At 45.1% G+C, this 18,546-nt stretch overlaps 1 protein-coding gene across 1 annotated transcript in view; it reads right to left on the reverse strand.

Moving 5' to 3' along the window:
- Positions 1-18,546, reverse strand: part of LOC124783917 (heat shock protein 70 B2-like) — a 144,166-nt gene that overhangs the window by 12,976 nt on the left and 112,644 nt on the right. The window contains exons 5-6 of the mRNA XM_047254059.1: positions 13,145-13,339; positions 6,912-7,085 (exon numbers count right to left, since the gene is read on the reverse strand). Of these exons, the coding sequence (XP_047110015.1) occupies positions 6,912-7,085; positions 13,145-13,339 (369 nt within the window). The remainder of the gene's footprint in view (positions 1-6,911; positions 7,086-13,144; positions 13,340-18,546) is intronic.

Here is an 18,546-nt window from a genome sequence, read left to right on the forward strand (position 1 = left end):
GACGGCTGGCCCCCTTAACTAATAACACCAAATGAAGACTCGCTAACTGTAGCTTGCAGGGCATGCAAGAAATACGTTTGTGCGTAGGCTTCAGGTACCGAAACGCACCTCCCCTACCGCATGGTGGTCGTGAACAACGGAGCCCTCACCATTGCAGTTGTCCACTCCCTTAGTGTGGCCATCGTACAGGCTAAGTTATTTTTTGCGCTCTCTAAGAAACAGCCCGTGTGGTGGTATTGACGAGTAACGGCTGCAGTGTAACAGGAAATACTTCTGAATGAACGAAGACTACAGTGACGAGGCTCGAACGTTATTGATTCGTTTGAAACTGTTCACAGCTCACAGTCTAGTGGATAGCCTTGCCGCCTCTACAAAGTAGGGTCCCAGGTTCGATTCCCGGCTGAGTCAGAGTGAGTCAGAGATTTTCGTCGCTCGGGGACTGGATATTTGTGTTGTCCTAATTGTTCCATCTCTTCCTCCTCACAAAGACAAGCAAGTCGCCGAAGAGCCGTCAAATGCAAAGACTTGCACCAGATAGCTGAAAACCCCAGCTGGTGTCTCCAGGCCATATGACCATATCACTTCTTTAAAATTAGTGACTTTTTAAAGGCAATAAGAACAGCATTAGGATACAAACTGAGGTGATCAAAGTCATAGGCTGCTTTGGCAAAGAGTAGTACAGCAGCTTGATGTGACATGGATTCAAGAAGTCATCGGAAGTCCCCTTAAGAAATATTGAGCCATGTTGCCTCTTTAGCCATCCATAATTACGAAGATGTCGGCGCAGGATTTTGTGCACGAACTGATCTCTCGATCCTGTCTCTTAAATATTCGATGGAATTTATGACGGGGGATCTGGACGGCCAAATCATTCGCTCCAATTGTCCTGGATGTTCTTCAAACCAATCGATAACAATTTTTGCATGATGTCATGGCGCATTGTTATTCATAAACATTCAGTCGTTGTTTGGGAACATGAGTCCACGAATGGTTGCAAATGGTCTCCAGGTAGTTGAACCATAAGCGTTTACCAACTGAAATCGGGACTCGTCTGACCAGGCCATGGTTTTTCCCGTCGTCTAGGGTCTAACCGATATTGTCAAGTGCCCAGGAGAGGTGCTGCAGGTGATGTGCTATTATCAAAGGCACTCGCGTCGGTCGTCTGCTGCCATAAGCCATAACACCAAATTTCGCCGGACTGTCCTAACGGTTCTGTTCGTTTCACGTCTCACATTGACTTTAGCGGTTATTTCACGCAGTGTTGCTTGACTGTTAACACAGCTGCTGCTCTCGGTTATTAAGCGAAGGCCGTTGGCCACTGTGTTGGCCATGGTGAGAGGTAATGCGTGAAATGTGTTATTCTCGGGACACACATGAGGCAGTGGATCTCGGATTATTGATTCCTAACAATTTCCGTAAAGGAATGTCTAGCTGCAACTGCCATTCTGCGTTCAGTCTCTTAATTCCCGTCGTCCGGTCATGATCACAACGGAAACCCTTCACACAAATCACGTGAGTAAAAAAGGAAGCTGCCGGCCCCTGTGGCCGAGCGGTTCTAGGCGCTTCAGTCCGCAACCGCGCTGCTGCTACGGTCGCAGGTTCGAATCCTGCCTCGGGCATGGATGTGTGTGATGTCCTAAGGTTAGTTAGGTTTAAGTAGTTCTACGTCTAGGGGACTGATGACCTCAGATGTTAAGTCCCATAGTGCTTAGAGCCATTTGAACCATTTTGAACAAACGACAGCTCCACCAATGCATTGCCCTTTATATCTTGTTTACGTGATTGGCAACCGGAATAAAATAATAATTGGATCCTTTTATCGACCTCCTAATTCAGATGATACAGTTGTTGAAAGGTTCAAAGAAAACTTAAGTTTGATTTCAAACAAGTATCTCACCCATACGATTATAATTGGCGGTGACTTTAATTTACCCTCGATATGTTGACGAAAATACATGTTTAATTCCGGAGGTATGCATAAAACATCATCCGAAATTGTGCTAAACGCATTCTCTGAAAATTATTTCGAGAAGTTAGTTCATGTGCCCACGCAAATAGTACACGGTTGTGAAAACACACTTGACCTCTTAGTAACAAATAATCCTGAGTCAATAACGAGTATCACAACGGATACAGGCATTAGTGAACACAAAGTTGTCGCAGCGAGACTGAATATTGTAACCCACAAATCCTCCGGAAATAAACGAAAAATATACCTATTCAAAAAAGCAGATAAAAATTCACTTGACGCCTTCCTGAGAGACCACCTCCACTCCTTCCAAATTAATAATATAAATGTAGACCAGATGTGGCTTGAATTCAAAGAAATAGTATCGGCAGCAATTGAGAGATTTATACCAAATAAACTGAACAACAGAGCTGATCCTCCTTGGTACACAAAACGGGTCAGAACACTGATTCAGAGACAACGAAACAAACATGCCTAATTTAAACAGACGCAAAATCCCCGAGACTGGCTATCTTTTACAGAAGCTCAAAATTTAGCGCTGACTTCAGTGCGAGATGCTTATAACTGTTTCCACCAACGAAACAGTTTCGAAACCTGTCAGAAAATCCTAAGAGATTCTGGTCGTATGTGAACTATGTTAGCGGCAAGAAACAATTAATGCTTTCTCAACATTCTGCAATGGAGATACTATCGAAGCCAGTGCAGCCAAAGCAGAGTTACTAAACACAGCCTTCCGAAATGCCTTCACAAAAGAAGACAAAGTAAATATTCCAGAATTCGAATCAAGAACAGCTGCCTACATGAGTAACGTAGAAGTAAATATACTCGGAGTAGTGAAGCAACTTAAATCACTTAATAAAAGCAAGTCTTCTGGCCCAGACTGTATACCAATTAGGTTCCTTTCAGAGTATGCTGGTTCCAGAGTACGCTGATGCATTAGCTCCGTACTTAACAATCATATACAACCGTTCGCTCAACGAAAGATCAGTACCCAAAGTCTAGAAAGCTGCACAGGTCACACCAGCATTCAAGAAAGGAAGTATCAGCAATCCACTAAATTACAGGCCCATATCATTAACGTCGATGTGCAGCAGGAGTCTGGAACATATATTGTGTTCAAACAGTATGAAATACCTCGAAGGAAACGGTCTATTGACACACAGTCAACATGGGTTTAGGAAACATCGTTCTTGTGAAACACAACTAGCTTTTTATTCGCATGAAGTGTTGAGTGCTGTTGACAAGGGATTTCAGATCGACACCGTATTTCTGGATTTCTGGAAGGCTTTTGACACTGTACCACACAAGCGGCTTGTAGTGAAATTGCGTGCTTATGGAATATCGTCTCAGTTATGTGACTGCAGTTGTGATTTCTTGTGAAAGAGGTCACAGTTCATAGTAATTGACGGAGTAAAACAGAAGTGATTTCTGGCGTTCCCCAAGGTAGTGTTAAAGGCCCTTTGCTGTTCCTTATCTATATAAACGATTAGGGAGACAATTTGAGCAGCCGTCTTAGGTTGTTTGCAGATGACGCTGTCGTTTATCGACTAATAAAGTCATCAGGAGATCAAAACAAACTGCAAAGCGATTTAGAAAAGATATCTGAATGGTGTGAAAATTGGCAGTTGACCCCAAATAACGAAAAGTGTGAGGTCATCCACATGAGTGCTAAAAGGGATTCGTTAAACTTCGGTTACACGATAAATCAATCAAATCTAAAGGCCGTAAATTCAACTAAATACCTAGGAATTGCAATTACGAACAACTTAAATTGGAAGGAACACATAGAAAATGTTGTGGGGAAGCCTAACCAAAGACGGGACACTTAGAAAATATAACAGACCTACTAAGGAGACTGCTTACACTACGCTTGTCCGTCCTATTTTAGAATACTGCTGCGCGATGTGGCATCCTTACCAGATAGGACTGACGGAGTACATCGAAAAAGTTCAAAGACGATCAGCACGTTTTGTATTTTCGCGAAATATGGGAGAGAGTGTCACTGAAATGATACAGGATTTGGGCTGGACGTCATTAAAAGAAAGGCGTCTTTCGTTGCTATGGAATATTCTCACGGAATTCCAATCACCATCTCTCTCCTCCGAATGCGAAAATATTTTGTTGACACCGACCTACAAAGGGAGAAACGACCACCACCATAAAGTAGCGGAAATCAGAGCTCTTACGGAAAGATCCAGGTGTTCGTTCTTTCCACGCACTATGCGAGATTGAAATAATAGAGAATTGTGAAGATGGTTCGATGAACCCTCTGCCAGGCATTTAAATGTGATTTGCTGAGTATCCATGTCGATGTAGATGTACCACTATCTGTATATGTGCATATTACCGTCTCACGACTTTTGTCAGCTCAGTGAACACGTCCACATCTGTAGGTGAATGGTCAGCATATATGTGCCGTGCAGTGGACCCAGGTTTAATTTCAGGTTCTACCAGAGATTTTCCCTTGGTGAGAGGTTTATAATGTGATCCACTGAGCCTCTAGATGCAACATTTCAACATTCGAAAACCGACAACGGCTGGGAGTCTGATGTGCTAACCACATGTCTTCCATACTGCATCAGAATGAAGCCTTATGGCACATTATGACGCAGTGATGGGTGATCACTGCGTAGACCTCTGGGCCTAACAGCTACGCTAGGTTTCTTGATTGCAATAAAAAGTGAATAGTTTTGGCCAATTACCAGAAAATGTCATGAATGGCAGAAACTCGCTTTTATTTTGGTGAATCCTAGGGTATTAAAAATTTAGTAGGGTCTATAATGGAAAGAATTGTTATTTAAATAGCACCATTAAATATCGCTGTTAGGAAGCTTCGTTGGCAAGTCAAGTTACACTGATCAGACAGAACATTATGATCCCCTTCCAAATAGCTGGTATGTCCACCTTTGGCAAGAATAACGGCAGCGACGCATCATTTCATGGAAGCAATGAGGCCTTGGTAGTTCACTGGAGGGAGTTGGCACCACATGTACACACTAAAGTCACCTAATTCCCGTAAATTCCGGGGAGGCGGCGATAAGCTCTGGCACCACGTTCAATCACATCCCAGATGTGTTCGATTGGGTTCAGGGGGGCCAACACATCAATTGGAACTCACCACTGTGGTCCTCCAACCACTCCATCACACACCTGGCCTTGTGACATGGCGCATTGTCTTGTTGAAAATGTCACTGCTGTCGGGAAACACGATCGTCATAAGGGGGTGTACGTCGTCTGCAATCAGTGTACGATACTCCACGGCCGTCATGGTGCCTTGCCCAAGCTCCACTAGCCCCACGGATGTTCACGTGAATTTCCCCAGAGCATAATGGAGCCGCCAGCAGCTTGTCTCTGTCCCGCAGTATACGTGTCAAGAAGCTGTTCTGCTGGAAGACTATAGATCCGCGTTCTTCCACTGGCGTGGTGAAGGAGGTGTCGGGATTCATCAGACCATGCAACGCTCTGCCACTGGGTCAACGTGACGATTTCAGTCATAGTTGCCGATGTCGTGGTGTTAACGTCGGCACATGCATGGGTCGCCGGCTGCGGAGGCCCATAGTCAGGAGTGTTCAGTGCTCTGTGTGCTCAGTACTCTGTCCAGTGTTAATGACTGATGTTAGTCCAGCCACAGTTCACTGCCTGTCCTGTTTTACCAGTTCAGCCAGCCTACGATGCCTGACATCTGTAATGAGGGGTGGCCAGCCAAGTCCACGACGTCTGCACACGCTTTCACCTTGGTTTCGCCTCGCGTTGAAGACACTCGCCACAGCACTCCTCGAACACCTGATAAGTGCCGGCTGGGGTGGCCAAGCGGTTCTAGGGGCTACAGTCTGGAACCGCGCGACCACTACGGTAGTTCTAAGTTCTAGGGGACTGATGACCTCAGAAGTTAAGTCCCATAGTGGTCAGAGCCAGGAAGATCTGCAGCGGATAGGCACTTGGTGCAGGGAGTGGCAACTGACCCTTAACATAGACAAATGTAATGTATTGCGAATACATAGAAAGAAGGATCCTTTATTGTATGATTATATGATAGCGGAACAAACACTGGTAGCAGTTACTTCTGTAAAATATCTGGGAGTATGCGTACGGAACGATTTGAAGTGGAATGATCATATAAAACTAATTGTTGGTAAGGCGGGTACCAGGTTGAGATTCATTGGGAGAGTGCTTAGAAAATGTAGTCCATCAACAAAGGAGGTGGCTTACAAAACACTCGTTCGACCTATACTTGAGTATTGCTCATCAGTGTGGGATCCGTACCAGGTCGGGTTGACGGAGGAGATAGAGAAGATCCAAAGAAGAGCGGTGCGTTTCGTCACTGGGTTATTTGGTAACCGTGATAGCGTTACGGAGATGTTTAATAAACTCAAGTGGCAGACTCTGCAAGAGAGGCGCTCTGCATCGCGGTGTAGCTTGCTCGCCAGGTTTCGAGAGGGTGCGTTTCTGGATGAGGTATCGAATATATTGCTTCCCCCTACTTATACTTCCCGAGGAGATCACGAATGTAAAATTAGAGAGATTAGAGCGCGCACGGAGGCTTTCAGACAGTCGTTCTTCCCGCGAACCATACGCGACTGGAACAGGAAAGGGAGGTCATGACAGTGGCACGTAAAGTGCCCTCCGCCACACACCGTTGGGTGGCTTGCGGAGTATCAGTGTAGATGTAGAACCATTTTGAACCTGACAAGTCGTGCAGTTTCCGAAATGCTCGGTCCGAGCCTCCACGCCGTGACAATCTGCCCTCGGTCAAACTCAGGTCGCGCGCCTTCCCCATTCTATACATGGACAGCTCGCTCCCTAATACTGCAAGCACCATGCGTAGCAGTCATTCCTCGCCTGGACGGGTTTATATCGGTGGTCACAATGTTCTGGCTGATCAGTGTATTCTACGAAGAGATTTCATACTGTGAGTGGTGTTGGACAGGCAACGAGGAGGTACCTGCGAGCGTCCAGTGCTAGCGTCTCGGGCCGACACATTGAGGATGCCATTGGCGTCGATGTCGAAGTTGACGTCGATGCGCGGCACACCGCGGGGCGCGGGCGGGATGCCCACTAGGTCGAAAGTGCCCAGCAGGTTGTTGTCCTTGGTGAGCGCGCGCTCGCCTTCGAATATCTGCCGAACGAAAAACATCATCCAAACAATCGTTCTGATCGATACTAAACGGGACACAACGATCAAGGCCAAAAGGGGCGAGATCCGTATGCCTTACGGCCATCGTCTATACAGGGTGTTACAAAAAGGTACGGGCAAACTTTCAGGAAACACTCCTCACACACAAATAAAGAAAAGATGTCATGTGGACATGTGTCCGGAAATGCTTAATTTCCATGTTAGAGCTCAATTTAGTTTCGTCCACCTACGCTCAATGGAGCACGTTATCATAATTTCATACGGGATACTCTACCTGTGCTACTAGAACATGTGCTTTTACAAGTACGACACAACATGTGGTTCATGCACGATGGAGCTCCTGCACATTTCAGTCGAGGTGTTCGTACGCCTCTCAACAACAGATTCGGTGACCAATGGATTGGTAGAGGCGGACCAATTCCATGGCCTCCACGCTCTCCTAACCTCAAACCTCTTGACTTTCGTTTATGGGGGCATTTGAAAGCTCTTGTCTGCGCAACCCCGGTACCAAATGTAGAGACTCTTCGTGCTCGTATTGTGGACGGCTGTGATACAATACGCCATTCTCCAGGGCTGCATCAGCGCATCAGGGATTCCATGCGACGGAGGGTGGATGCATGTTTCCTGTAACAAAGTGTTTGAAGTCACGCTGGTACGTTCTGTTGCTGTGTGTTTCCATTCCATGATTAATGTGATTTGAAGAGAAGAAATAAAATGAGCTCTAACATGGAAAGTAAGCGTTTCCGGACACATGTCCACATAACATATTTTATTTCTTTGTCTGTGAGGAATGTTTCGTGAAAGTTTGGCCGTACCTTTTTGTAACACCCTGTACGTCGTGGTTTGCCTGCGGAGAAACAGAAGCATAAGCCATTAGAGATATCATTTACTACTTTTGATGGTCCGTTTCCAGCACAAAAAACGTGAATATTGACTCACGCTGTTAGTCAGAAATGAAGAGTGTCAGTAATGATTTACGTTTTTTTTTTAATGTTAGCAACAGACCAGCAAACGGAGTAAATGTTGATAGAACGAAAGCTTTCACGATCGGATGACATTGCTGCTGGTAAATCTTTCGGTGTATAAGGTCGTTGTCCTCGAAACTGTTCCGTTCAGAATGTTCCGTCCAGAGCTGCGCTGCACATCGTCAGAGGCGTTGCTCCTCTGTTGGGTCTTGCCGACCGACGCTCGGAAGTCTGAGTGTTTCTCTCCTTTGTATTAAAAAAGTAACGGATCGGATCGGAAAGATTTCACAGAAATATGACATTAGACCGGTTTTTAGACCAACAAAAAAAATTGGTCAAGCACTCCGATCTGTAAAGGTTAAACGCCATCCTCTGTCAGCATGTGGCATATATAGAATTCGCTAAAGGAACACAAAGTCTTTGCCGACTAGCATAGGCAAAGTACACAAATCGGCTGTAGCAGAATATGCTCTTCAGTCAGGAAGTCACGAAGTGAGGTTTTCTGAAACAAAAGTTTTATGTCTAACGACGAAAATTTTAATAAGAAAGGAGAGACTTTGAAATTAGCGACAAATGGGCAATAGCTCTGCAGAATCGATAGTGAAGTTTTATCTTTGATAATGATAATTTCTGTTTATCACGTGTGACTCCGATCACGTTTCCTTTTTCTACAGTATAAATGTCGTTCTCAGACGTCAGATGCGTCAGTCGGCAAGAGTAAATGGAGGAGCAATACCTCTGAAGACGTCCAGCACAGTTCTGGACAAAACGTTAGGAACAGAAGAGTTTCGTGGGCTACCACTTTATACCCCTAAATGTTTACGAGCAGCAAAGTAAATGCTTCTCTTGCTCCATAGGCAGACCAAAACACGTACCCAATACAGAAAACTATTACATTACTACCCTGGTGTATTCATGTTGAATGTTTTTGTATTGTCATTTTTTACCGAACCGCGAGATCATATCTCAAAACGTGTTGCAGTATTAAATAATTTTAAAAAGGTATCAAAGAACTCGGGCTGGGGGCAGTCTCTACAAAAAATTATTTTAAATTGTAAGAAACAATAGCACTCGAATTCCAACCATTGTTGCTTTAAATGGTGTGAATGTAGACTCGCCTGGAGTATACTATTGATGAACAACCCTCGGGCTTCGAGTGCTCGGACACTGCGAGGCTTGGACGTTGTCATCAGCCATCTTCTGGAATATGTAGGCAGATCACTTGAGGATAACGAGTACGGCATTCGTCCAAACGTCGCTGTGTCCCTATAATGCCATCTTGCAGACCAACAGCTTTTTATCGTGGCTTTCAGTTTTTCAGGTCGATCATGTCAGTGCATTTGCCTGGTTCAAATGAGAGTGATTGTTCACTCATGCGAAAGTGACAGAATTGTTTCAAGTGTTTAATCGGAAGTAAGTAGTATTTAAGAGTGAAATAAATGTATTTTTAGGATTTTGTTGTGAAATTTGTGGAAGACATCACTTGAAAAACCATGCACAGTTGTTTATTCAACGCAGGCATAAAAACACCGAAGCACTGTCCGCTGCTGAGAAAGATGGGGATGACTGAAATGTGGCAGAGTCGGGTCTGCATTGTGACATGTACTAGCCGGAATAGTATGCACCGTTCTAAAAACATTTCTGTCAACATTGTAAGAACGACTGACTTGATGAGGTTCGAACTATTCATCTCTTGGTCGATTGGTTGGTTTGGGGTGTAAAGGGACCAAACCACAGGGCCATGAGCCCCATTATCCTCATGCAAACAAGGCTCAAGTTAAAACAATTCCCAAAAGAAGTCGCGGAAAGGAATAGGGCAGAAAACTAACGGGAAACCACACGAAAAGAAAAACGAAAGAAGCCAACCAAAAGTGGAAAACGTACACTAAAGGAAAAGTCGTGGAAGAGATTAAAATAATATAGCAGATGGCTGAGGCTGGCTGGTCACAAGAATAAAAAAAGGATGAACCAGTCACTCTGCAACATACTAAAATATCCAGCCTAAAAGAGAAGGCGAGATGAATACACATAGGGACAAGAAGAATGCCAAGGCAAACAAACAGCATAGAAAGTGTGAGAAAGAGTTAAAATGGAGGGAGGCTGGATGCTTGGGAGAGAAAGCCAGACACCCACCCTTAGATTGTACTATAAAAACCCGCCACACGAATAAAACGTAAAACAACATCTGCCATCGATGCATTGTCTCCCAACACCGTTGGCAGTGTGGCGGGAAGGTTAAAAGTCCGCCGCAGAGCGGTTAAAATTGGGCAGTCCAACAAAATTTGGACGACTGTCATGTGGGAGTCACAGCGACACCGAGGTGGGTCCTTGCGACGGAGGGGGTGATGTGTTCGCCAAGTATGGCCGATGCGGAACTGGCAAAAGACAAGCGAGTTCCTGCGAGTGGCATACATGGGTGACTGCCACATATTCGTTGTCTCCTTGATAACACGTAGTTTATTTGGTGCGCCATGCCCAGATCACAAAAACTTTAGGGTGGAAGACCGATCAGAGATCAGTTTCCGGCGTGCCCATTTCCAGAGTTGGTTCACCGGCACGCTGTTTGGCTAGGTGGTCTGCAAGTTCATTGCCTGGGATCCCGACATGTTCTGAGTTCCAAATGAAGGTCACTGAACGTCCACTGTTACCAAGGGCATAAAGAGACTCCTGGACAATTATTACCAATTGATTGCGTGGGAAGCACTGGTCGAGATGTTGTAAGCGTCTTAAGTAGTCACTAATGCACTGATATTCGTCAAATTATCCATTTTTGTTTACGGTTTCAGCATCTACTGTGGAAACAGTTTAATAATACTTTTAAGTTACCGCGCATGCCGCCAAGCTGTCATCTGGAACAGAATTGTTGATGTCATAAGGATCGACACGAGTGAGGGAGTTTAGTCGAAATGGTCCAGCACCGAGCGAGGTGGCGCAGTGGTTAATGCACTGGACTCGCATTTGGGAGGACGACCATTCCAACCCGCGTCTGGCCCTCCAGATTTAGGTTTTCCATGATTTAATTAAATCCCTCCAGGCAAATGCTGGGATGGTTTCTGTCAAGGGGCACGGCCGATTTCCTTCCCCACCCTTTTCACAATCCGAGCTTGTACTCCATCTCTAATGACATCGATGTCGGCGGGACGTTAAACCTTGGGTTTCTTTCCTTCTTCCAAAATGGGCTGGCTGCAGTGGCGGGCAAGCGTTCGCCTGAGGGCGAGCTCGAGGATCCTAGATTGGATGTCCCAGGGCCCAAGTAGCTGGGAGGGGGTCCGGTCTGTTGGATTTGGCAACAAATCTTGGACTTTATCGGTTGAGATGATGATCCCAAACATGGCAGCTTCTGGGAGAGTGGCAAACAATGGGTACTAAGAAATATTTCAAATCACAGATTTTTACGGAGATTCATTGCAGATTCACTGCAGTGCAGATTTAAGCATACCAGCGTAATCGCGACACTGGTGTGCTTGTACTGACACTTTAATATCAGTAACATTATTAAAACTGCAGAAGTTAGACGACAGAGTAATTTTTTAATGTTACGCAACCTTTAATAAACTCTTGAACGCTTCATGCAGTCTTTACGATCAAGGTGTAGAATTGATATGCAGAAAGTGTACACAGTCTCGGCAACATGTGGGTGGGCCCACATTTTCCCAGTGCACTGCAGGAGTTTCGCTGGGAAGCCCTTGCACATTTTCCGTACAGTCCAGATCTCTACCTATGTGATTTCCATATTTTTGGTGCCCAGAGGAAAGACATTAATGGCTGTTGATTTGCTTCGGACGAAGATGTGCACGCGTGGGCACAATCATGGTTCCGTAAGCAATCGCAAAACACTTTTCCATGAAGGCATTGACCGTGTTTGTCTCACAGTGGGATAGATGTCTTAACAGTTATGGTGATTACTTTTGAAATAATAAATAGTTTACTTACTTTTTTCCAATGTATCTCGTTTTCATTTGACTGCTCCTTATATTGCAAAATAACGCCCAGTTACTGTGGAATAAATGCTGCGATAGGTCGTTCGATTTATGAATGTTTTAGTTTCCTTATTGAGAAAAAGGCCAAAAAATTGGTCAGCAGGTACAGTTTTGCAGTTTCTGGAAGTATATGAAGAGCGACTTGATGTTACTGATAAATTGTGCGTAGGAGGAAGCGCTTGTGTGCGACCACATTCACACAAAATAGTTATAAATGAGTCTGGAAAGATTTTTGGGTGAATGAATAAATCTAAATATGAAACCAAAAATGGGAGTCGCATAAAGATTATGGTCTGAAACACCAAGAACTGTACAAACCGTGTATTGCAGGGGTTCCCAAACTTTTCCTCTGCCAGAATACTTTAATTCTTGTACCTCCATGGAGATCCTTATTTATTTGTAAGGCTAACAAAATATGAAATTTTAAGAAATAAGAAAAACTTGTTTTATTCAGTGATAACTTCAATTTTAAATCATAAGCAATAACACAGAAACCAAAATAAAAAATAAGAAAAAATGTCGAGAAAGAAACGCTACGTTGTTAATAATTTTTCGTGGAATACTTATTCATTTCCCACGGAACACCAGTGTTCCACGGAACACCCTGTTGTACTGTATGTGAGATATAATAGCTGCGCAAGTAAAAAATTATAAGTATTAGAAATGGCTACATTAACGAATAAATAAAGTTCTATAATCCCAAAATAGTGGTGCGTCCGCAGATGATGTTTACAAGCCAGTTTTTGGTTGGTTTTTCATGGTAGGCTATATTTTCATCTACGAATGCGATTTTTTTCTGTAAGTATGTTGGTTGCAAACATTTCATTCCTGCACGAAATGCATTTCGATCGATCATTTGTGTTACTTTGCCTAGTATTTAACTCACATCTTAGCTCTAATGCAGTATAACATTGATACCCCCAGTACGATTTGAGCTGACAGGACAGTTAAAAACCTCGTCACTGCGTAAAATTTGTGGCGTCCTGAGAGACCTGAAGCTCACCGTGCCACAAGCTGTGACGACGCTTTAGCTGCGTGCGTTCGCGGCTTCGCAGCGCCTCTAGCTGAGTCCATAGTGTGAACGGTTTGCGCTCACCTGCACGGTGACGGCGGGCTGGTTGTCGGCGTAGGTGGAGAAGGTTTTGGTGAGCGAGCAGGGGATGCGCGTGTTGCGCTCGACGACGGCCGTCATGATGCCGCCGGCCGTCTCGATGCCCAGGGACAGCGGCGTTACGTCCACCAGCAGCACCTCCTGCAGGTTGGCGCTCTTGTCCCCGCTGATGATGGCCGCCTGCGCACCCCACATGCAGCCTCTCTTTCGTACACCTCCGCATTACCTTCTACGTCTACATCGACACTGCTGGCCATCAAATTTACAACACAGTAAATAAAGGTAGAACGCAAAAAACCAACATTAAAATAGCATCAAGTGTACTACTAGCGGCGTTCAATAAGTTATGCAATACTTTTCTCCTTGGTCAATTTAAGAAATTTTTCCCTCTTTAGTCTGTATAGCTTCATGAAGTTGCGGTAGGTGGCGGCGCTATACGTAGACTTCAAAATGGCGTCTGTAGAGGAGGTGCGTTTCAAGCAGAGACCCGTCAGTGAGTTCTTTTTGCGGCAGACCAGAGCATCGCAGATATTCATAGGCGTTTGCTTAATGTCTACGGATACCTAGCAATTAACAAAAGCACGGTGAGTCGTTGTGCGAATCGTCTGTCATCATCGCAACAGGTCGCACAATCCCGTTCGATGTCCCTCGTGCCCGCCAGCCGCACGCAGTTCACAGTTGTCACTCATGCAGTGTGGTAAGGTGCGCAAATTCTCATTCGAGGCGATCAACGGATCACAATCGAACTCCTCACTGCTCAACTGGACGTCCCTGTTGGTAGTGCCGACACACTCATCCACCAGTTGGGGCACTCAGAGGTGTTTGTCCACTGGATTCCTCGTCGCCTAACAGAACACCATAAACACCAACGAAGGACCGTCTCTGCCGAATTGCTTGTGAGTTACGGGGCTGATCGTGACAATTTTTTATCGAACATCGTCACAAGCGATGAACCGTAAGTCTACCACTTCGAATCGGAAACAAAACAGCAATCCATGGGGTGGCGCTAATCCGTCTCTCCACCCAAGAAAAAGTTCAAAATCGTACCCTCGGCCGGTAAAGTGAAGGTGAAGGCCTTCTGGGACTCTGAATGGGTTACTCTGTTTGATTTCCTCTCTCATGGCGCAACGATCAACGCAGAAGTGTATTGTGCTACCCTCAGGAAACTGAAGAAACTACTTCAGAGTGTTTGTCGCCACAAAAATTCAAACGAAGTCCTCCTTCTCCATTACAACACAAGGCCTAACACAACTCTTCGCACCCGAGAGGCCTGTTCTTCCTCTTATACCCCACAACCCGGATCTGCTTGGTCCAATGAAAGATGCACTCCACGGACAACAGTACGTGGATGGTGGGGTGGTTATTGATGTAGCAAGACCTTGACCCCGACATCGACCAGTAGAGTGGTACTATACGGGCACACAGACCCTCGCAGTACGGCAGCGTAACGCCTCGCACTGATCGGAGATTATGTTGAAAAATAGTGTTTAGCAGTCAAAAGAGTGGGGAATAATATGGTGCACTGGAATCCTGAATAAAAGCAACCTGCTTTCAGAAAAAAATGTGCTCCATTATTTACTGAACACCCCTCATACAGATTGGAATCAAATGATTATCATTATAGCGGGAACTGTACAAAATATGTAGCAATAACATCATCCGTATTCTGTATATAAGGAAAGATTACACAGTAGAAATTTCATTCGGAAATGACATTTGAATATCACGTTGACAATTATTACTTTGTATCCGTCTAATTACAATTCAATTAAAGAAATCTCTTGTGCCACATGTGTTTCATCTTTTTTAATGAAAGGGATCTTCAGTGGCCTGAGATATAGACACATTTGTGTTAATGCGTACTATTTCCTTTCACATATTCGACATTACACACTGAAATTATAAACTGTTCTGGGATTTTCTGCTTTTCTGATATGTAATAGTAGTTTACGTTTCTACTGCAATGAACTAACAGACCCTGTAGCCAGAACGCCCAGTTTCAGGCACTGATCACTGCAGCCAATGACTTATGCCTGATACAGCGCCCTTCAGCGTGGGCAGCTTCCGTGCTTCAGTCTACTTCCGCGAGGCAATGACTGGGGCCACGGAGAACCTTCTGCGAGATGTAGGAATGCGACAGAACTTCTTCCTCCTCATGATCAGCTCCAGATAGCAGTATTTATATCCACACAGCCAGCCAGTCATCTTTGGACAACTGGACTATGTTATGATGTCTCGCCTGTGTGGAATGCTACCGTCAAGACGACGATGTGTGAGGAGCGTTCAGTAAGTAATGTAGCAATTTTTTTTTTCCTGAAAGCAGGTTCGTTTTATTCAGGATGCCAACACATCATATTATTCCCCACTCTGTTGGCTACAAAACCCTAATTTTTAACGTAATCTGTGTTCAATGTGACGGCATTATGCTACCGTATTGGGACGGCCTAAATACCCGCATGGTACCACTCTACTGATCGACGCCGAAGCCAATGACTGAGGCCATGGATTCTGACACTATCCAAGAACTTTCTGCGAGATGGAGGAATGCGACAGAACTTCTTCCTCCTCATGATCAGCATCGATATCCTCCCAGTCACCCACGTACTGCTACGAGCGCAAACCTTCATTGGGCCAGACAGGTGGAACTCGGAAAGTGCGAGATCTGGGTCTAGGGTGGATGAGAAAAATCAGCCCAATGAAGTTTCGTAAGCTCCTCTCGGGTGCGCAGAATTTTTGGAGGCGTTGCATTGTCATGGAGAACGAGAAGTTCGTTTGCGTTTTTGTGACGACAAACACGCTGGAGTCGTTTCTTCAATTTCCTGAGGGTAATGTATCAGGGACACTTTCCGAGTTGATCGTCACATCATGAGGGAGGACATCAAACAGAGTAACTCTCTCAGAGTCCCAGAAGACCGTCGCCATGACTATACTGGCTTTGAATTTTTTCTTCGGAGCAGAGATAGTGGGGTACCACTCCACGAGTTGCCGTTTTGTTACCGGTTCTAAGTGATGAACCCATGTTTCGTCACCTGTAACGATGTTCGAAAAAAATTGTCACATACAGCCTCATAACGCACAAGCAATTCCGCACAAAAAGTTCTTCATTGCACCATTGCTCTTTATGGTCTACTGTTAGACGGTGAGGAATCAAGCGGGCACTCACCTGTGAGTACCCCAATTGGTGGACAATTGTGTCAGAACTACCATCAGAGACGCGCAGTTGTGCAGGGAGGTGTTTGATTGTGATCCGCTGATCACCTCGAATGAGAGTGTCCGCCTGTTCCAACACTGCAGCAGTGACAACCACCTGCGGCCGTCCGTCTGGACATCAGACAGGTTTCCTCGACCTCGTTGCGAAGATGACAGACGACTCACCCTGCTTTTTTTCACTCCCACGTCTCCGTAGACATTCTACAAGCGCCTGTGTATATCTGCGATGCTCTGGTTTTCCGCCTAAAGAAACTCAGCTCTGGTTGGAACACACCTCCGTTACGGACGCCATTTTGAAGGCTATGTATAGCACCGCCATCTGTCGAAACTTCATAAAACTATAGGGACTGAAGTGGGAATATTCCAAGGTGTCCCACAACAAATTCGACATTTTCTTCAACTGAAATTGGACGAGAAAAAAAGGGTTGCATAACTTATTGACCGCTCCTCGTGCCTTTGATGCAGCAGCCCACACCATCATCGAGCTTTGAATGCCCTAGTGCTGCCTGAGTGCGTTGGCAGCCTTACACTGTGCTGCCTACTTGTCGAAGTCGAGCCACCTTCGCAAGTTCAGAGACTTGAACTGAGATCCTCAGCCATGTGGCGCTGGGCCTCACGCGGCCAGCCACAGCCATCCGTGAGGGAGGGCGTCAAACAGAATACCTCCTTCAGGACCGTCACCATGACTTTACCGGCTGAGAGTTCGGCTTTGAATCTTTTGTGCACATGGGCCCAGACACTTGAGATGGCGCCAGGTCTCTTGAATCAGTGTCACAGGACATGCGCTGTCGCTGACGGGAACGGTGCTAGGAGATCAACTTGCAGGGAGACTCTGTGAGGGAATGTGTGTCACACTCACCAGTGTTCAAGTGAACAACAGCTGTGACAAGAAGATTGAATGTTTACAAATAATAAACATAAAGGACATTTGTATCCATGGACTGCTTTCTCCTCCTGCACTAGAGTAGAGAATTACTCGTCTATACAAGGCCACATTCCGTCTGTGTCACGTTACCTACAGATTTCGGAGATGCTGCTCTACATGCGTTCTTTTTCCCGTTTTACAGCTGTTCTTCTTCTGCTTACTGCCATACGAAATTTAATTTGCCCTGCCCTAGGAAATGAACACTTAATTGCTTGTTGTTATTCCTGCATTTGTTCAAATGGTTCAAATGGCTCTGAGCACTATGGGACTTAACTTCTTTGGTCATCAGTCCCCTAGAACTTAGAACTACTTAAACCTAACTAACCTACGACATCACACACATCCATGCCGAGGCAGGATTCGAACCTGCGACCGTAGCGGTCGCGCGGTTCCAGACTGTAGCGCCTAGAACCGCTCGGCCACTTCGGCCGGCCTGCATTTGTTACCAGCCATTGAATGTTATAGCCAACTATCGAAAGTCTGTTTGTGACGTCAGTGATATAGTAATATATGGACACACAGCCGCTTAGCTGCAGATTACTTCTCCCCTCCCCCCCCCCTTCTCTCTCTCTCTCTCTCTCTCTCTCTCTCTCTCTCTCTCTCTCTCTCTCTCTCTCTCTCCCCATCTGTGTGTGTGTGTGTGTGTGTGTGTGTGTGTGTGTGTGTGTGTGTGTGTGTGTGTGTGTGTGTGCGTGTGTGTGTGTGTGTGTGTGTGTGTGTGTGTCTGGGAGGGTGGGTGGGTGGAGTGAGTGTTTGGGTGGGTAAGTGTGTGGGCTTGTATTAACATGGTTAGGTATACAAACGGATACTGTTTTATGCTATCATTTCTTGTATTAAGTTTAGTAAAGCATTTGTTGATATGTGTCTTGTCATTTATCATGTGTTCGTTCTCTGCGAAGAGATTCTGAATGTGGTAGTTGTCCTGCATTGCTATAATGCATTTGTTGTGGTTAGCTATCTCGATGATTTTCATATCTTGTTGCAAGATGCTAAGATGATGTTTTAAGTGCTCTACAAATCTGAAATGGTTTGTTTCATACATCCAATACCTGATATGTTCCTTGTACTGTTCTAAAATTTCTGCATGTCACGCCTATGTATACTGCATTACAACTTTGACATTAAAGTCAGTATTTTTTTTATCCCTAGAATTTCCACCTTTGATTGTTGGTTGGCGTAAGTTTGTTTGGTGAGTTTGCACAGTTTTATATGCTGAATGGAGACCCTGTTTCTTTAGTGAGTTTGCCACTCC

This window comes from Schistocerca piceifrons, chromosome 1 (genome assembly GCF_021461385.2).
Source record: "Schistocerca piceifrons isolate TAMUIC-IGC-003096 chromosome 1, iqSchPice1.1, whole genome shotgun sequence".
NCBI lineage: Eukaryota > Metazoa > Arthropoda > Insecta > Orthoptera > Acrididae > Schistocerca > Schistocerca piceifrons.